The following is a 21,470-nucleotide window of genomic DNA, read 5'->3' as shown; positions in this document are numbered from 1 at the left end:
ACAAATATCTAATTTACACATGTATTCACAACCCAATACTTTGTAGAAGCACCTTTGGCAGCGATTACAGCTGTTAGTTTCTGGTAAGTGTCTAAGCGCTTTCCACAACTGGAATGTGCAACATTTGCCAATTATTCATTAAAAAAATTCTTCAAGCTCTGTCAAATCAGTTGTTGATCATTGCTAATCAACCATTTTCAAATCTTGCCATATATTCTTGTTACGAATCCCTTTTGGCCCGACAGTCTAGGGGAGATGGTAACATAACTCATGCAAATTATAATAGTGAAAAAGTGAGAACAAAATAACAGACAACTAAACTACCGTCTAACACATGGTTTATTAGAAAACACACGGTAATGGGGGGGAAGCAGGAAAGGGGGCTGAGCTGGACCCAAGGAAAGAAATAATAAGTATTCAAAAACACCCCTAAGCTTCAACAACAGCTAACTAACCAACCAAAAATACAGTGGGTGGTCCGCCCATTTCTAACTAGTGTTTTTAACAAAGTTTACCTACTGGTAGTGTATGCCCATGGGCGACTTGTCTTGGTTCCCCCTTTTCCCACCAGCAAACAAACACAAACACCATACCCAAAAACAATACTCACAGGTTAGGACAAAGTGATATGGAGGTGCTCAAACAAAAGATAGCTCAATACATAAAGAGAGATCAAGACATATGGGAGAGGGTGAAACAGCACAATCTACAGACATATGGCATTTACAGAGAGATTGAGCTCAAGAGCAAACAACTGACAGGGTTTTTAAACCAAGGGAAAGGAACTGTGATTGGGTAGGAAACAGGAGGTGGTGTGTCTTCTGATTGATGATTGATTGGTGACTGATTGGGGAGTGATGATTTTCACCTGTAAGGAGAGAAGGAGAGAAAGTAACACAGGATATATACACACACACACACACACACACACAGGATACCTGTATCCGTAATAATTCTCAAGTAGATTTAAGTCAAAACTGTAACTCAGTCACTCAGGAACATTCACTTGTCACTTGGTAAGCAGTCTAGATTTGTCCTTTTGTTTAAGGTTATTGTCCTGCTGAAAGATGAATTCATCTCCCAGGTTCTTGTGGAATGCGCACTGAACCACTTTTTTTGCAGTATTACTTTAGTGCCTTGTTGCAAACAGAATGCATGTTTTGGAATATTTTTTATTCTGTACAGGCTTTCTTCTTTTCACTCTGTCAATTATATATATATAGTATTGTGGAGTAAATATAATGTTACATAATGTTGTTGATCCATCCTCAGTTTTCTCCTATCACAGCCGTTAAACTCCTTAACTGTTTTAATGTCATCATTGGTCTTATGGTGAAATCCATGAGCGGTTTCCTTCCTCTCCGGCAACTGAGTTAGCAAGGACACCTGTATCGTTGTAGTGACTGGGTGCATTGATACACCATCCAAAGTGTAATTAATAACTTCATCATGCTCAAAGGGATATTCAATGTTATGTCAATCTGTGTTTGAAATGCACTGCTCAACTGAGGGACCTTACAGATAATTATATGTGCGGAATACAGAGATGAGGTAGACATCCATTCAAATTATTTACTTTTGAACTTATTTTGGCTTGCTATAACAAAGGGATTGAATACTTATTGACTCAAGACATTTCAGCTTTTCATTTTTTTATGAATTTACAAAGATTTCAAAAAACATAATTGCACTTGTTAGCCAATGACCAAAAATCTCAATGTCATCCATTTTAACTTCAGGCTATGACAACAAAATGTGGAAAAATTCAAGGTGTGTGAATATTTTCTGAAGGCACTGTATAAAAGCCAACCCCTCGCAGATAGTCTACAGTGCAGGTATAGCTGATGAGACTAACGACGATATCCAGAAGCCTCTGTAGACGAAGGGGAGATTTCTTCCTGCCCCAAATATCCTAACAGCCGCTGCTGTTCTAATCGCTCAGTGAGAAACGCATTTAACAGGCAGGCAGCTTTTCTCAGCCAGTCGAAATCATGAATCAGTGTAAATTTTATGGATATATAAAAATAAACATCAATAGAAAATAGGTAGAATGAAATTTAGTGCAGCTAGTTTGCAGACTTTCCAGCTCCAGTTTGGACATTTTCAGATAAATAACGTTAATCTATTCATCCACAGAATCAACCATATTCATTACATTTCTGCTCCCAAATGCAAATAAACTGATCTATATCCACAGTCTAGTTTTTATCGCAACCTGCTGTGCAGTATGACTGATTCAGAGTGAATAATTATTTCAGCTTGATGACCAAAACTAATGTCATTAAACTCCAACAAGTAGTCTATTTAGGCCACTGAATATCATAATAGCCAAGTTCATTATGCATAAAATAAAGTTAATGAAAAACAAACCTAGATGATTGAAGTGTTATGTCTACGCCATGGTCTCATGTGGTACCGCCAACAAAAAAGCTAGCCTCCGCAGTGACAGTGGAATAATCTCATTTTGATTTAATTGATTCCTCACATCCTCTTGCCTCCTTCTCAAAACCCATCGGATGAAAGTATAGAGGGGATGGACCTCAGACCTTTTCATCCAATGGGTTTTGAGAAGGTGACGAGAGGGGAGGCGAGGAATGAAGGATATGCAATTGAAATTCTACCAGTAAATATTAGGTGGCTATGCATCCCTGCCAGAGCAGAGAGAATACCTTGTTAAACATTCTTGAACATTTTTTGATACTGGCCTAAATAGCCTACTGTCGGAGGACAATGACATACATGACATGACCAATATGATGTGGACACCTGCTCATCGAACATCTCATTCCAAAATCATGGGCATTAATATGGAGTTGATCCCCCCCTTTGCAGCTATAACAGCTTCCACTCTTCTGGGAAGGCTTTCTACTAGATGTTGGAACATTGCTGCGGAGACTTGCATCCATTCAGCCACAACAACATTGGTGAGGTTGGGCACTGATGTTGGGCGATTAGGCCTTACTTGCAGTCGGCGTTCCAATTAATTCCAAAAGGTGTTTGATTGGTTTGAGGTCAGGGCTCTGTGCAGGTCAGTCAAGTTCTTCCACACCGATCTCAACAAACTATTTCTGTATGGACTTTGCTTTGTGCACAGAGGAATTGTCATGCTGAAACAGGAAAGTTGAAAGCACAGAATCGTCTAAAATGTCAATGTATGTTGTAGCGTTAAGATTTCCCTTCACTGGAACGAAGGGACTAAGAACGAACCATGAAAAACAGCCCCAGACCATTATTCCTCCTCCACCAAACTTTACAATTGAACTATACATTTGGGCAGGTAGCGTTTTCCTGGCAGCCGCCAAATCCAGATTTGCCCGTCTGACTCCCAGATGGTGAAGCGTGATTCATCTCTCCAGAGAACGAGTTTCCACTGCTCCAGAGTCCAATTGCAGCGAGCTTTACACCCCTCCAGCCAATGATTTCCATTGCACATGGTGAACTTAGGCTTGAGTGTGGCTGTTCGGCCATAGAAACCCATTTCATGAAGCTCAGAGCCAGCTTGGAACTCAGTAGCGTGTTGCAGAGGGCAGACGCGCTTCAGCACTCGGCTGTCCCATTCTGTGAGCTTGTGTGACCTACCACTTCGCTGCTGAGCCGTTGTTGCTCTTAGAAGTCCACTTCACAATAACAGCCTTTTTCAGTTGACCAGGGCAGCTTTAACAGGGCAGAAATTTGACATACGGACTTGTTGAAAAGGTGGCATCCACTATGAATGTCAGAGCTCTTCAGTATGGGCCATTCTACTGCCAATGTTTGTCTATGGAGATCGCATGGCTGTGTGTTCAATGTTATACACCTGTTAGCAACAAGTGTGGCTGAAATAGCCAAATCCACTCATTTGAAGGGGTGTCCACATACCTTTGGCAATGTAGTGTATTTGACAAATTCCTCAAGAAGGAGAAAAGTCTTATGCATATGATGAGTCATGCAGGAGAGAAAACATTTACATGTCCTATGTAACAAAGGCTTTGTTGCGGTAGGTACTTTAAAAAGAACACACCTGAGACTTCACACGGGCAAGGACACGTTTGCAGCTACACACCGGGGAGAAACCATTTAGCTACAATGATTGTGGCAAATACTTCAGTCGGACAATGTCCTTACGAACCACATGCAGCATACTGACAAGAAAAGGATGTACAAGAGACCTGCGGAGAAAAAGAGTCAGTCTGAAAAGTAGACTTCTTTCTATAGAAAACACTCAAATGTCATATAGTCGAATAAAGTAGAGGTAAATTGAATAAAGTACACAGACCATTTCTTAACAGGAGTCCTTGTTCATTTTACGAAGGTAGAAGCCTCATAAATCTATTACTCAAAAAAAATGATTGAAGACCAACATACACTTTCAAGTCTACTCATTTTATTTCTTTCAAAAATAAAAAAAGACTGTGGGCCCAAAAAATAATCATATTTTACTTTGAAAAACAAATCACGTGATGAGTCATTTACATCAGAACAGTGACAAAATAATACCTGCTCTTTCTGACATGCATGTGCTTCTGTGCAACTGGTGCCACGTTAAGCCTCCACAGCTGTATTCTTATTAGAGCAGCAGGGGGAAACAGAAACCTACTTGTGTAAACAATACAACTATGCATCAAAACAAAAATATGACATATACACTAAACACAAAAAAACCCCAGAAGTTTTGGTTATGTGAAACCACAATAAATAGCCTGTCAAAATGGTTGTGGCGATAAAGAGGGATGATGTGGAACTCTACCAAATGGGTTTTAAGGTGGAGACAATAGGTGGCCATTTCAAAAAACCCAAACAATGCATTTGGTGCAGTGTCCTCCAAAGATCACATATATGGCAGTGTAGAACACAGGAGCGCCTCTTGATTTTGGGTCTCATCTGTCCGGCCGGATCATACCCGGTCTGATAAGCATCATTGGCCGATGGTGGCGCATCATATGTGGGCCAGGCATCATCTGCATGTGGCCCATTGGTGGTCGCATACCTGGACATACAGGACAGCATCATATCTGATTTTACTTGGTTTTCACATTGTACCCTAATCATGGTCCAGTATACATGTCCCTTATGGACTATTATGAATACATCACATCAAGTCTTGGTGAAAAATATATCTCAAAGCTATGACTTTGACCAGGCATGAACTGTTCTTGTTCAGTGAAGATTTGTGAGCAGCAGCAGATACATTTTGGGTGAGAACTTGCAGATCTTTAATTCAATGCCCATCGAAAATAAACATTTTTTAGACACACTCACACACACATTGTTTACATCAACAATACATGATGTAGGTGTTGGGACAATAATCTCACCTCCAGGCATCATTCCATGTGGTGGGGGCCCCATCATTTGCATCATATGAGGACCATGTCCACCCATAGGGGGCCCGGGCACTGGTAGCATGCCTGGGCGTGGAGGGCCACCTGGGGTTCACAAATTACAATTTAAAGCTCAGTCCCCAACACACCAAGTTATCAGTATCTCATTTAAATATAAATAATTCTCAAAATACTAGACTAGCACTGTTGTGGTTGTTCCACAGTCTACGTACCGATGTTTGGAGGTGGGAGCATGGCTCCGCCTGGGGGAGGGGCTCCAGGGAATGGGGTAGGAGGGATCTTACCGGACTGGAAGGCAGCCGCTGAGGAGGAAAACACAAGGCAACATGTTAACCTATTGTAGAGTTGACCGTCGCTGGACCAGGGCGCTACCCCTGAATTCACTATGTCAGTGTCCGACGTGGGATGGCACCCATGAGGCCATCGGAGATGCACGTGTTCACGTGAGGGACTTCGTATAGAGAAGCATGGGGACACGCAAGGCGGTAGTGTAGCGACCTTAAAAGATGTTCGGATCTCTTGGAGTAACGGCTAAGGTGTTGGGTTGACAGTCGCTGGACCCGAGTTCGAATCCAGGTCAGTGCTACCCCCGAATTCGAACGCTACACACTTATTATGCAAGTATGGGTGTGTGGGGCTTGTGTATGTTTTGTATCTGCACAAACTGTTGCTTATAAACGAAACCGCATAGAATCGGCTGAATGTTTAGCTACCCCCTTCATATCTGCTTACTTGTTTTATCGATGAGGCTCTGTGCCTGCTCCTCCATCCATTTCTGGTAGTAGTCTTTCACATTTTCTTTATGCTTTCGTCCACTACAGTGAGTCTTTCTCACCGATGGCTGTAAAAATATATCATGTTCAATTTAATGTTAATACAGGGTGCAATTTATGATGTGCTCGCTATTGTTAAAGGGTGCAGAGACTGAAAATTAGTCTGGCTTACCGAGTCATGTGTAAGGTACGTATCACAGTAGTCACAATAAAATCTGGGGGATACAAAAAAGCAAGTTAACCAATTCACCGAAATCAAAAAAATAAAAATACTTTAGCTGGGCCATGGACCAGAACAAACTAGCTTGGAGCAGTGCCTTATATTTTTTACTATGCAAATAGAATGCTCTGGCTGGGAGAGTGAAGAAGACGCTAGCTAGTAGCTCTCGAAAACCCTTCTTAGTATGTTGGGTTTTCAGCAGGTACATTTCCCGACAGTTGGCTCCATGGGGGAAATTCCGACCCAAGTTAAGTGCACACGAATGGACTGTAATTCCCTTTTATGCTCTTCTCTCTCTTTGTATTCTAACCTTGAACTTATGCTATTCACCAGCTGTTAGTTTGGGGTGGATGTCAGCGAAATTAAGGTGTGGCAGGGGTGTGTATTTTTTGTTTGTTTTTTTCCTCCCCAATTTCGTGATATCCAATTGGAAGTTAGTCTTGCCCCATCACTGCAACTCTAGTACGGACTCGGGAGAGGCGAAGGGTGAGAGCCGTGCGTCCTCCGAAACATGACCCTGCCAAGCCGCACTGCTTCTTGGCACAATGCTTGTTTAACCCGGAAGCCAGCCGCACTAATATGTCAGAGGAAACACCGTACACCTAGCGACCGTGTCAGCGTGCATTCCGCTTGGCCCGCCACAGGAGTCCCTAGAGCATGACGAGACAAGGACAACCCGGCCGGCCAAACCCTCCCCTAACCCCGACGACTCTGGGCCAAATGTGCGCTGCCTCATGGGTCTCCCGGGCGCGGCCGACTGCGACACAGCCTGGGATCGAACCAGGATCTGTAGTGACGCAACTAGCACTGCGATGTAATGCCTTAGACCGCCGCGTCACTCGGGAGGCAGATACACTGTATTCTGACCATTACCACTTTTACGCGGAAGGAAACCATGAATAAGGTTGAGCGAACCTACAGGTTCCAAGTGGAAAAATAATAACACCATTCTCCATGCACTGTAATTTATAAATTGTTAAAGAGATAGGTAAAATGAGTAATCAGTTTGGATAACGGGATTGTAAATAAACAAAGCAATAGTTTTAGGATATTTCCTTATGATCCTTGGAGACGAATGTGAAACCATATGGACGCAAACTCAAAATCATATCAACATTGCGGCCTTTTTTCCACAGTGAAGTACACTATAAACATCTGTGCGCTGTTTAGTGTTGTCAAGATAGCAGAATTTGACTTTGATACCAGGTTTAATATCACGGTACTCAGTACTAAAACGATAACACAGGGCAAAAAAGAAAGCGTATTAGCTAGTCACGGATTAACCATTGGGTCGAATCATTGAACAATATGTTGATAAATGGTAGAACGACTAAAATAACTATAATTTATTCTATATAAAATGTTTCAAAAATAAAACTATTTTAAATGAATGGAAGAATCTTACATTTTCCTTATGCAAAACCATGACTCGGACCATTCAAAAATAATTGTACAATTACAACGGTTTTAAAATCTAACATATAATCACAGTTAAATTTTCTAATCTATGGCCAAATTATTGGGTCAAATGACATTCATTAGACCGGATTCATTATAGCTAAACTATTGAATAGATTACGTGAATAGTATAGTTCCAAAACAAAAAAACACTGAAGCTCATTTTTGAAGTTTCTATACAGAACAAAAATATAACATGTAAAGTGTTGTTCCCATGTTTCATGAGCAGAAAAAAAAAGATCCTAGAAATGTTCCAGACGCAAAAAATATATAATTTCTCTCAAATTTTGTGCAGAGATGTTTACATCCCTGTTAGTGAGCATTTCTCCTTTGCCAAGATACTCCATCCACCTGACAGGTGTGGCATATCAAGAAGCTGATCATTACACAGGTGTTTGATCATTACACAGGCGCACCTTGTGCTGGGGCCAACAAAAGAACACTATAAAACGTGCAGTTGTGTCACATAACACAATTCCACAAATGTTTTGATGGAGCGTGCAATTGGCATGATGACTGCAGGAATGTCCACCAGTTGGTAGCCAGAATTTAAATGTTTAATTTCTCTACCATAAACTGCCTCCAACGTTGTTTTAGAGAATATGGCAGTATGTCCAACGAGCCTTGCAACCGCAGACCAGATGTGACTACGCCGGCCCAGGACCTTCACATCTGGCTTCTTCACCTGCGGGATCATCCGAGACCAGCCACCCAGACAGCTGATGAAACAGGAGTATTTCTGTCTGTAATAAAGCCCTTTTGTGGGGAAAAACTCATTCTTATTGGCTGAGGCTGGCTCCAAAATGGGTGGGTCTGGCTCCCAAGTGGGTGGGCCTATGGCCTCCCATGGCTGCGTCCCTGCCCAGATATGTGAAATCCATAGATTAGTGCCTAATTAATTAATTTAAATTGACTGATTTCCTTATATGAACTGTAACTCAGTAAAAACATTGAAATTAATGCATACACAGTGCATTCGGAAAGTATTCAGACCCCTTGTATAAAATAGAAATGTTGTCAATGTACTACATTGAATGTCAATGTACCACATTGAACGTGGCCTACATAAACCCAACCTCACTCCGAAATTACTTTAACATACAGTAGCTTGTGTAAAACGAATTAGAGGAGAAACGTTCAACTATTCAATGTCATTAAGGTGGAGCACAGCTACGCAAATGAGTATGGAAGATGATCAGTATCCATATGTGGTGACATGATAGCTCAGCAGAAACTAACACAGCTGGATTCCAAAAACATCTTGGCCCGGTTGGAACTTTGACTTATTCATGTTTTACCGATGCAACAGTTCGAATTGTAACATGCTTTTCCCATAACACCACGCAGAGAACACATTCACCGAGTGCATCATTGAGGCATTTGTCAATACTGACAGGATCTAAAAAAAAGGCAACACTGCTCTCTGTATCGGATCAGCGTTCTCCCAAACATTAGAATTATTCTACATTACTGATGACGGATAAACTCCTAGAGAGATAATATCACCAATTGCTTCAAATATTGATGAGACTCTCACAAACACATACATACAGTTGAAGTCGGAAGTTTAAATACACTTAGGTTACAGTCATTAAAACTCATTTTTCAACCACTCCACTAATTTCTTGTTAACAAACTAGATTTTTGTATATGACAAGTCAATTTTCCAACAATTGTTTACAGACAGATTATTTCACTTATATATAGCTGTCATCAAGGCAAAGGATGGTTACTTTGAAAAACAAATCTAGATATACTAGATTTAGATTTAACACTTTTTGGTTACTACATGATTCCATATGTGTTATTTAAAATCAAATTTTATTAGTCACATGAGCCGAAAACAACAGGTTTTCACCTGTTCACCTTACAGTGAAATGCTTACATACAAGCAAGCACCTAACAAACAATGCAGTTAAAAAATTATAAATACCCCAAAAAATGAGTGAGAATAAGAAATAAAAGTAACAAGTAATTAAAGAGCAGCAGTAAAATAACAATAGCAAGACTATACACAGGTGAGTACCGGTACAGAGTCAATGTGTGGGGTCACCGGTTAGTTGAGGTAATATGTACATGTAGGTAGAGTTATTAAAGTGACTATGCATAGATGATAACAACAGAGAGTATCAGCGGTATAGAAAAATGGGGGGGGGGGGCAATGCAAATAGTCTGGGTAGCCAGAAGCTGTTTAGAAGCCTCTTGGACCTAGACTTGACGCTTTGGTACCACTTACCCTGCAGTAGCAGAGAGACCGGTCTATGACTAGGGTGGCTGGAGTCCAACAAATTTTTAGGGCCTTCCTCTGACACCGCCCGGTATAGAGGAACTTGAAGCACTCAACCTGCTCCACTACAGCCCCATCGATGAGAATGGGGGGGGGGGGTGCTCGGTCCCCTTTTTCCTGTAATCCACAATCATCTCCTTTGTCTTGATCACATTGAGGGAGAGGTTCTTGTGCTGGCACCACACGGCCAAGTCTTTGACCTCCTCCCTATAGGCTGTCTCGTCGTTGATCAGGCCTACCACTGTTGTGTCATCGGCAAACTTAATGATGGTGTTGGAGTCGTGCCTGGCCGTGCAGTCATGAGTGAACAGGGAATACAGGAGGGGACTGAGCACGTACCCCTGAGGGGCCTCCGTGTTAAGGATCAGCAAGGCGGATGTGTTGTTAACTACCCGGATCCACCTGGGGGCAGCCCATCAGTAAGTCCAGGATCCAGTTGCAGAGGGAGGTGTTTAGTCCCAAAGTCCTTAGCTTAATGATGAGCTTTGGCAATATGGTGTTTAACACTGAGCCGTAGTCAGTGAATAGTATCCTCACATAGGTGTTCCTTTTGTCCAGGTGGGAAAGGGCAGTGTGGAGTGCAATAGAGATTGCATCATCTGTGGATCTGTTGGGGCGGTGTGCAAATTGGAGTGGGTCTAGGGTTTCTGGGATAATGGTGTTGATGTGAACCATGACCAGCCTTTCAAAGCACTTCATGGCTACAGGAGGTACAGGAGGTAATTCAGGCAGGTTACCTTAGTGTTCTTGGGAACAGGGACTATGGTGGTCTGCTAAAAACATGTTGATATCATAGACTCGGACAGGGAGAGGTTGAAAATGTCAGTGAAGACACTTGCCAGTTGGTCAGCGCATGCTCGCAGTACACATCCTGGTAATCTGTCTGGCCCTGCGGCCTTGTGAATGTTGACCTGATTAAAGCTCTTAATCACATCGGCTGCTGAGAGCGTGCTCACACAGTCTTCCGGAACAGCTGGTGCTCTCATGCATGTTTCAGTGTTATTTGCCTCGAAGCGAGCATAGAAGTAGTTTAGCTCATCTGGTAGGCTTGTGTCACTGGGCAGCTCTCTGCTGTGGTTCCCTTTGTAGTCTGTAATGGTTTGCAAGCCCTGCCACATCCGATGAGCGTCAGAGCCGGTGTAGTACGATTCGATTTAGTCCTGTATTGATGCTTTGCCTGTTTAATGGGTCGTCCGAGGGTATAGCGGGATTTCTTATAAGCTTCCGGGTAAGAGTCCCGCTCCTTGAAAGCAGTAGCTCTAGTCTTTAGCTCAGTGCGGATGCTACCTGTATTCCATGGCTTCTGGTTGGGGTATGTACCTACCTATCAACTGTGGGGAAAATGTTCATGTTTGTTTATGGCGGAATACAGCTCATTCAGTGCGGTCTTAGTGCCAGCATCAGTCTGTTGCGGTATATAGACAGCTATGAAAAATACAGATGAAACTCTCTAAGTAGATAGTGTGGTCTACAGCTTATCATGAGATGCTCTACCTTGAGGCAAACCCTCGAGACTTCCTTAGATATCGTGCACCAGCTGTTATTTAGAAAAATACATAGTCCACTGCTCCTTGTCTTAACAGACGCCGCTGTTCTGTCCCGTCGATACAGCTTATAACCAGCCAGCATGAAGCATTAGATATTACAGTTTTGAATATCCCGTTGGTAGTTTAATCTTCCGCGTAGGTCATTGATTTTATTTTCCAAAGATTGCACGTTTGCTAGTAGAATGGAAGGAAGTGGGGGTTTATTATCGCAGTCCTGATGTTCAGAAGTTATTTTTGGTCATGAGAGGCGGTAGCAGAAACATTATGTACAAAATAACTTAAACAAAGCAAAGAAATGAACATAAACCACAGTTAGGAATACATAAAAGGTCAGTCTTGTTCTCCGGGCGCCATCTTATATATAGTTCATAGTTTTGAGGTCTGTAGAAAATAGTACAAATAAAGAAAATCCCTGGAATGAGTAGGTGTGTCCAAACCTTTGACTGGTAATGTATATATTGTTTTTGGGGAGGGGGTTGCCTGTTTTGCATGTTATTTTGGCATTAATATGTGTTACATAGGTTTTTTTTGTTGTAAAATCATTGAGTTAATAAACCCACGTACAAACATGGTTTCTTTTTTGCTTTCTTGAGTAAGGCAGCTCCAAAATGCAAGTGTTTCAGCCTCGCTCTGTGCATTCCGTGGTGGTGGGGCAGACAGTGAAAACAAAAACGGAGCACAGGGGTTGGTAATGTTCTCCATTTACGCAGTGATAGGCTCAGTGTTCTGTCACTCATGGGGACGGACACTATGCCACCACCAAATCAAAGGGTAGAACTCACAAATTCAAGCTTTTTGAGTGCTGCCAGAGAGTGATATTAGAAGTGCCCATCCAAAAAGGCTCAAGTCCATTGGCCACAGATAAAATTTGGTAAAATCACGCTATACGGACAGAAGTTTGATTGGACTGATCAGGTCAACATCATACATTCGAAATCTCAGCTAGCAGTTATTATCATGAATCAAAGTCGACAATCTACTGCCAAATCCTTTTTCATCCTTGTCATATGAAGAGAAATAATGAAGAGAAATGATAGATAAAACGTATCGGTGCTCATCGACCATAAACATGACACAACAACTTGAAAATCGCAAATTCAACAATGAGTGGTTTGTAAGGAATCAGTGGCTACCTGCAAGCATTGCAAAGCAATCACTACCCTGCTATTCAGTAGAGTGGGTGTGTGGTCTCAAGTCTGGGTTTAAGGGTCTTTTTTCCAAGCTTAAAAGGATAAACATTCAACATTGGCCATGCTGTCAATCCAGCATGACTTCTGACACGCTCAAAACAACAGGAAACTCAGAAATGGGAAATCTGGCTTCAGTGAGTTCAAGACAACTGGGAACTCTGGAAAAACAAGCTCCGACTAGGAAAATACGTTTTGAAGGTTCATCCAACTTGTAATTGTAAGTCGGGAACTCAGGCCTCTTTCTAGAGCTCCGACCTGAAGATCACTGACGTCATCATGAGTCGACCTTGTTTGTTCAACAAAAAGACTGCAAACACCGGCCACGAACGATGTGTTTACAATACGGTGTTGGTAATAAAGCATTTTTTGTATGACCGCAACTTCTGGGGTAACTAGCTTTAGCTTGGTGCCTAGCTAGCATCAATACAACCAGCCTGAAAATAATGACCAATAGAAACTGCAGTCATTTTCATTATTCTTAACAATGATTTAGGAATCCTTGAGAATAAGTATTAGCGAGGCAGCCACTTGTTGTTTGCCTATTGAAATTGAACTTATCTAGCAAGCTACTTAACCCTGTTGCCCAAAGCGAAGGTTATAAGCAGCCAGCGAGCTTCATCTGGCTAGTGAGGCTCGACCGGACCGGGTTGTGTTGTGAAGCTAGCCACAATAAGGATTAGGCACAATAGTGGAATTTGTGGTTAGCCTTCAAAATAAAAGTACATTTGAAAGTGATGCAGAAGGTTACAATTGGTGGTAATTATGCCATATTTAGACGAGATAATGATAAACAAGGTGGGAATGTGAAGCAATGAAATGAGGTATCAGTCTACTCGGTAACACCCACAGAACACAACTCTGAAGAATTTACACAAATATTAGCGTTGTAGCTCTCACACTGACTGTGTGAAATCACCTCCCCAGCCAGCCTATTGTGTGTATTGACATTCATTCATGTTGCACTGTACAACTTTACCTAACGATTGAGGATCAATCAATACCAAGGTATTTTTCCCCAACGTCCTCCTCAGTTATCAGACTCCAAAACATCCATGCAGTATTGTTTTTCCTCAAGAATAGTGTTCAATACACATAGGTTGACAATAAACGTGGCTCAATTCAGTTGTTTCAGAGTCCCGCAATAAGAGCTATGATGCTAATGTTCTCTGGGTGTCACTGAGTAGAAAGACAACATTCCAACCTCGTTTAGCATGATCTATTCAATCAATTCTACAATTTGTATTAATTTGCATCACTGTCAATGACATACTTTTATTTTGAAAGCTAACCGCAAAGTCCACTATTGCGGCTAATCCTTATTGTGGCTAGCTTCACATAGATGGGTCCGACCACCATTAATCAACTAAGAACTGTCTTATAAATTAGGTTTATTTTAGATGATTAGGGTCGTTTTGCTATGTTTTGGGGGAACATTATTTGCATCCATGAGCTAGCTAGCTTTTTTTTAAAGACCAGCACTGTAGGTGCGCGAGACAACTTTACCAGCATCATAGCATACGTATCGATGAATCGTAGCGAAATATGAAATACAAGTGATTGATTATACTATGTGTAATAACTACATAAAAAATACATGAACGTATTAAATTATTATTTGATGTGCTGTCATGTCAGGTCCATGTCACGTCAAATAGTGTTATTTGACACATGAAATAATGTTTTGACGTATCTTTTTTGACACGCAGACCCAAACAGCGTTCCATAGAAATCCTGGTTGAGAATGAAATGACTGAACAAATGAACAACGAAACAGCACAGCAAGTGAGTAAAAGAAATAGGTTTTGATGATGTTTTACTGGTAACGGGGACATACGTAAATAACAACAAAATTACTTTTTGGTCAGTGTGGTGTGTATATTTGTAACCTTTATTTAACCAGGTAAGTCAGTTCATAACAAATTCTTATTTATAATGACGGCCTACCCTGGCCAAACCCGGACGATGCTGGGCCAATATGAAGCCGCCCTATGGGACTTCCAATCACGGCCAGATGTGATACAGCCTGGATTCAAACCAAGAACTGTAGAGGCACCTCTTGCACTGAGATGCAGTGCCTTAGACCGCTGCATCCATGTGTGCGTGTTAACTATAACTGTACTAGAATGCTTAAAAGGCCGCTAATTTTTTTTTCTTTCGGTACCATTTTTTTGGCAAGGAAAATATTGCATATTGGTATCGGCCAAAAATTTAATATCGGTACATCACTAGTTTGTACATTTCTTTTGTTAAAAAAATGGTTGTTTATCTGTCGGCCCCAGCCGCGAACTCAGGCTCTGTGCGTAGTTAACCGACCCTCTCTGCCCATTCATCGCCATTTTACCTGTTGTTGTTTTAGCTGATTAGCTGTTGTTGTCTCACCCATTGTTGTCTTAGCTAGCTCTCCAAATCAACACCTGTGATTGCTTTATGCCTCGCTGTATGTCTCTCTCATATGTCAATATGCCTTGAATACTGTTGTTTAGGTTAGTTATCATTGTTTTAGTTTACAATGGAGCCCCTAATTTCACTCATTAAACCTCTGATACCTCCTTTGTCCCACCTCCCACACATGCGGTGACCTCACCCATTATAACCAGCTTATCCAGAGATACAACCTACCTTATCATCACTCAGTGCCTGGGCTTACCTCCGCTGTACCCGCACCCCACCATACCCCTGTCTGCACATTATGCCCTGAATCTATTCTACCACGCCCAGAAATCTGCTCCTTTTATTCTTTGTCCACAACGCTCTAGGCGACCAGTTTTGATAGCCTTTAGCCGTACCCTCATCCTACTCCTCCTCTGTTCCTTGGGTGATGTGGAGGTAAACCCAGGCCCTGCGTGTCACCAGGCAACCTCATTTGTTGACTTCTGTGATCTAAAAAAACTTGGTTTCATGCATGTCAACATCAGAAGCCTCCTCCCTAAGTTTGTTTTTCTCACTGCTTTAGCACACTCCCCCAACCCTGATGAACTTGCCGTGTCTGAATCCTGGCTTAGGAAGGCAACCAACAATTCTGAGATTTCCTACCCAGCTACAACATTTTCTGTCAAGATAGAACTGCCAAAGGGGTTGCAATCTACCGCAGAGATAGCCTGCAAAGTTCTGTCATACTTTCCAGGTCTATACCCAAACAGTTTGAACTACAAATTTTAAAAATTAACCTCTCCATAAATAAGTCTCTCACTGTTGCCGCCTGCTATCGACCCCCCTCCGCTCACAGCTGTGCCCTGGACACCATTTATGAATTGATCACCCCCCATCTAGCTTCAGAGTTCGTTCTGTTAGGTGACCTAAACTGGGATATGCTTAACACTCCGGCAGTCCTACAATCTAAGCTAGATGCCCTCAATCTTACACAAATCATCAAGGAACCCACCAGGTACAACCCTAAATCCGTAAACATGGGCACCCTCATAGACATTATCCTGACCAAATTGCCCTCCAAATACACATCCGCTATTTTCAATCAGGATCTCAGCGATCACTGTCTCATTGCCTGTATCCACTATGGGCGCGCGGTCAAACGACCACCCCTCATCACTATCAAATGCTCCCTAAAACACTTCAGCGAGCAGGCCTTTCTAATCGACCTGGCCCGGGTATCCTGGTAGGATATTGACCTCATCCCGTCAGTCGAGGATGCCTGGTCATTCTTTAAAAGTAATTTCCTCACCATCTTAGATAGTGAGGAAATTACGCATGCTCCATTCAAAAAATGCAGAACCAAGAAGAGATATAGCCCTTGGTTCACTCAAGACCTGACTGCCCTTGACCAGCACAAAAACATCCTGTTGCGGACTGCAATAGCATCGAATAGTCCCCATGATATGCACCTGTTCAGGGAAGTCAGGAACCAATACACGCAGTCAGTCAGGAAAGCAAAGGCATGCTTTTTCAAGCAGAAATTTGCATCCTGTAGCTCTAACTCCAAAAAGTTTGGGACACTGTAAAGTCCATGGAGAACAAGAGCACCTCCTCCCAGCTGCCCACTGCACTGAGGCTAGGTAACACGGTCATCACTGATAAATCCATGATAAAATAACATTTCAATAAGCATTTCTCAACGGCTGGCCATGCCTTCCTCCTGGCTACTCCAACCCCGGCCAACAGCTCTGCCTCCCCCGCAGCTACTCGCCCATGCCTCCCCAGCTTCTCCTTCACCCAAATCCTGACAGCAGATGTTCTGAAAGAGCTGCAAAACCTGGACCCGTACAAATCAGCTGGGTTAGACAATCTGGACCCTCACTTTCTAAAACTATCCGCCGCCATTGTTGCAACCCCTATTACCAGCCTGTTTAACCTCTCTTTCATATCCTCCGAGATCCCTAAAGATTGGAAAGCTGCCGCGGTCCTCCCCCTCTTAAAAGGGGGTGACACCCTAGACCCAAACTGTTACAGACCAGCCTGCCCTGCCTATCTAGTCTTCGAAAGCCAAGTTAATAAACAGATCACTGACCATTTCGAATCCCACCGTACCTTCTCCGCTGTGCAATCCGGCTTCCGAGCCGGCCACGGGTGCACCTCAGCCACGCTCAAGGTACTAAACGATATCATAACCGCCATCGATAAAAGACAGTACTGTGCAGCCGTCTTCATCGACCTGGCCAAGGCTTTCGACTCTGTCAATCACCGTATTCTTATTGGCACACTCAATAGCCTTGGTTTTTCTAATGACTGCCTCGCCTGGTTCACCAACTACTTTGCAGGCAGAGTTTAGTGTGTCAAATCGGAGGGCATGTTGTCCGGACCTCTAGCAGTCTCTATGGGGGTACCACAGGGTTCAATTCTCGGGCCGAATCTGTTCTCTGTATATATCAATGTCGCCGCTCTTGCTGCGGGCGATTCCCTGATCCACCTCTATGCAGATGACACCATTCTGTATACTTCTGGCCCTTCCTTGGACACTGTGCTAACTAACCTCCAAACGAGCTTCAATGCCATACAACACTCCTTCCGCACCCGCCCGTCCGCCTAGCATCACCACCCAGGACGGTTCCGACCTAGAATATGTGGACAACTATAAATCTAGTTAAATAAAGGTATAAAAATCGGAAATCGGTGCCCAAAAACACCGATTTCCGATTTTTATACCTTTATTTAACTAGGCAAGTCAATTAAAAACACATTCTTATTTTCAATGACGGCCTAGGAACAGTGGGTTAACTGCCTTGTTCAGTGGCAGAACAACAGATTTTCACCTTTTCAGCTCAGGGGATCTCGTCCAACGCTCTAACCATTACACGCCACGAGGAGCCTGCCTGTTACGCGAATGCAGTAGAAGCCAAGGTCAATTTCTAGCTAGCATTAAACTTATATTATAAAAAACAATCAATCATAATCACTAGTTATAACTACTAATCCAGTTTAGCAGGCAATAATAACCAGGTGAAATTGTGTCATTTCTCTTGCGTTCATTGCACACAGATTGAGGGTATATGCAACAGTTTGGGCTGCCTGGCTCATTGCGAAATAATTTGCTAGAATTCTACGTAAATATGACATAACATTGAAGGTTGTGCAATGTAACAAGAATATTTAGACTTAGGGATGCCACCCGTTAGATAAAATACCGAACGGTTCCGTATTTCACTGAAATAGTAAACGTTTTGTTTTCGAAATGATAGTTTCCGGATTCGATCATATTAATGACCAAAGGCTTGCATTTCTGTGTGTTATTATGTTATAATTAAGTCTGATTTGATAGAGCAGTCTGACTGAGCAGCAGCAGGCCCGCAATCATTCATTCAAACAGCACTTTCGTGCATTTTGCCAGCAGCTCTTCGCAAGCACAGCGCTGTTTATGACTTCAAGCCTATTAGCCTAATACCTGGTGTAACCGATGTGAAATGGCTCGCTGGTTAGTTGGGTGTGCGCTAATACTGTTTCAAACGTCACTCGCTTTGAGATTTGGAGTATTTATTCCCTTTGCGCTGCAAGAGCTGCGGCTTTTGTAGAGCGATGGGTAACGCTGCTTCGAGTGTGGCTGCTGTTGATGTGTTCCTGGTTCGAGACCAGGTAGGGGCGAGGAGAGGGACGGAAGCTATGCTGTTACAATGACAATACTGTAGTGCCTATAAGAACATCCAATAGTCAAAGGTATACGAGAGAAATAGTCCTATAAATACTATATTAACTACAACCTAAAACCTCTTACCTTGGAATATTGAAGTCTCATGTTAAAAGGAACCACCAACTTTCATATGTTCTCATGTTCTGAGCAAGGAACTTAAATGTTATCTTTTTTACATGGCACATATTTTACATGGCACATATTGCATATTGGCACATTTTACTTTCTTCTCCAACACTTTGTTTTTGCAATATTTAAACCAAATTGAACATGTTTCATTATTTATTTGAGGCTAAATTGATTTGATTGATGTATTATATTAAGTTAAAATAAGTGTTCATTCAGTATTGTTGTAATTGTCATTATTACATATGGATTAAAACATTTTTATTTTATTTTTAAAATCGCCCGGTTAATCAGTATCGGCTTTTTTGGTCCTCCAATAATCGGTATCGGCGTTGAAAAATCATAATTGGTCGACCTCTAGTACATAGTCCATCTGTAAATAGCCCACCTAATCTACCTTCCCCTATACTGTTTTTATTTTATTTACTTTTCGGCTCTTTTGCACACCAGTATCTCTACTTGCACATCATCATCTAGCTCATTTATCACTCCAGTGTTAATCTGTTAAATTTTTATTATTCGCTCCTATGGCCTATTTATTGCCTACCTCTTCATGCCTTTTGCACACACTGACTTTTTTTCCTACTGTGTCATTGACTTGTTTATTGTGTTATTGGCTTGTTCATTGTTTACTCCATGTGTAACTCTGTGTTGTTGTCTGTGTCACACTGCTTTGCTTTATCTTGGCCAGGTCGCAGTTGCAAATGAGAACTGGTTCTCAACTAGCTTACCTGGTTAAATAAAGGTGAAATAAAAACATTTAAAACATGTTTTTTAAAAGACAGTAAATGAGGCTAAATGACCCGTTTCACAGCCAGAAAAAGCTCCGCTGATAGCAAGGTGTCGCAGTGGTAAGGTGTTGGGACAGCTTTATGTAGGCCCTAACAGATTGTGGGCAATCTCACAGTTATAGTGAAATTAATGCATTGTTTCGTGTTGTGTAGTGGCTTTGCTGGCATGTAAATGCCCCACCAAGATTTACATGCTAAAATTGCCACTGGAAAAGACACGGGATCTCAGCCATAAGAAGTTAAGACTCACGAAAACATCCGAGGTGACACATTCGAATTTGGCACTTCAAGACGAAGTATATCATACTTTGACTAAAATTATGACTTAGCTACATTGTTGTGCAACATCATGGGTAAGCTCTGGCCATCGTCTTTCAGGATGAAAAAGTGGATTTCTACTGGTGTGAGCGTTTAACCTTTTGTTTATTGAAAGTTATTCCTCGCTGATATGAAAGATGCATTCAGTACCCCACGCGATGCGTTTTAACTGTCTTTTTATCTTTACAAAAATATACTATCGTCAGGCGCTAAAGCAGTTAGCGTCTATGAATGGGTTAGCTAGCTAGTCTAGATAAAACATATTTCACATACACAATTGAACTTTAGTTAAGGCAAATTAGATCATTACCACGATATGGCATAGCTAAATGAGAACAAATAGCTTAGTATCAAAACAGCGAACTGGCTAGATGGGAATGAATAATGAGCAAAATGGAAACGCTAAAGGTCGTATGCTAACGTTTACTATTGAGGGACAGACACAAAATATACACAATCTCGATTTAAAAATAATCGTTCCCAAACATAAGTTTTAAAACATTGAAACATGTAAATATTGCAGGTGACGCAGCGATAAAATACTTGGAAATAACACTTGAATTGAGGGATTTCGCAACTTACTTAGGCATATTTTTGTGTTCTTCACGAGACTCTCAGTGAGATCATTTCCTGTGTTGAGGGTTGCCAGGCCTTCGCAAATGTAAATTGGTCATAAGGCCTGAAAACCAGCAGCAATATTAGTTTCCACTTTTTTCCAATAAACCCTTTCCCATAACGACCTCGAGGGAATTAGGAAATAATATAGACTTCATTTAATTCGGTTTTCATTAAAATAATAATTATTGAGAGCTTTGCAAGAGAAAATATAAATCTCCTTTATTAAACTAGCCAGATCATTTTCAATTTCACTTGTTCTGGCTGCTATGATTAAGCTGGTTGGTTCGAGCCCTGAATGCTGATTGGCTGACAGCCCGTGGCATATCAGAACGTATACCACGGGTATGTCAAAACATGTATTTTTACTGCTTTAATTACGTTGGTAATATATTTTATGGAAAAGGGATTGGAAATAGGTGGCTCCATAATGACCAATCGAAGTAGCCTACCGACAACTGGCAAAAAGTTGTCACAAGGTGCTCTGTCTCCTTGACTCAGCTGCCTGCTGCAGAGCTCTCTCAACCAGTGCTCTCAACACACACAGACACCCCTCCGGTCCTCCCCATTATTCATTCACTTACTCACTCACAGCCTGATAGTCAGCATCAGCAAGGTCACAGTGAGAATTTTTTTTTTTTTACATAGGAGAAATGCCATGGCGGCCGCGATGCAATTTAGAAATAGCCCAAACCTCGCAACCAATACATTTTAACCGGTGATATCGTTTTTCTTAGTAACCAATTTT

General features: G+C 41.9%; 1 protein-coding gene across 1 annotated transcript; it reads right to left on the bottom strand.

The window, feature by feature from the left end:
- Positions 1-4,341: 4,341 nt before the first annotated feature.
- Positions 4,342-20,762, bottom strand: LOC135542297 (U1 small nuclear ribonucleoprotein C-like). Its single transcript, XM_064969168.1, has 6 exons — positions 20,690-20,762; positions 6,267-6,309; positions 6,054-6,162; positions 5,534-5,623; positions 5,295-5,405; positions 4,342-4,966 (listed from the first exon to the last, which is right to left on the bottom strand). The coding sequence occupies exons 1-6, from the start codon at positions 20,695-20,697 to the stop codon at positions 4,857-4,859; spliced, it is 471 nt and encodes a 156-aa protein (XP_064825240.1). The 5' UTR covers positions 20,698-20,762; the 3' UTR covers positions 4,342-4,856.
- Between the last annotated feature and the right edge of the window lie 708 nt (positions 20,763-21,470).

Source organism: Oncorhynchus masou, chromosome 6 (genome assembly GCF_036934945.1).
Source record: "Oncorhynchus masou masou isolate Uvic2021 chromosome 6, UVic_Omas_1.1, whole genome shotgun sequence".
NCBI lineage: Eukaryota > Metazoa > Chordata > Actinopteri > Salmoniformes > Salmonidae > Oncorhynchus > Oncorhynchus masou.
This window is presented reverse-complemented; position numbering and strand designations above follow the sequence as displayed.

What these genes read in the sequence shown, in the direction of transcription:
- LOC135542297 (XM_064969168.1), bottom strand. An exon ending in GAGCCTCATCGATAAAACAA is followed by an intron (nt 5,624 to 6,053) that starts GTAAGCAGATAT and finishes TTTCCTCCTCAG; the next exon opens with CGGCTGCCTTCCAGTCCGGT. An exon ending in GCTCCCACCTCCAAACATCG is followed by an intron (nt 5,406 to 5,533) that starts GTACGTAGACTG and finishes TGTGAACCCCAG; the next exon opens with GTGGCCCTCCACGCCCAGGC.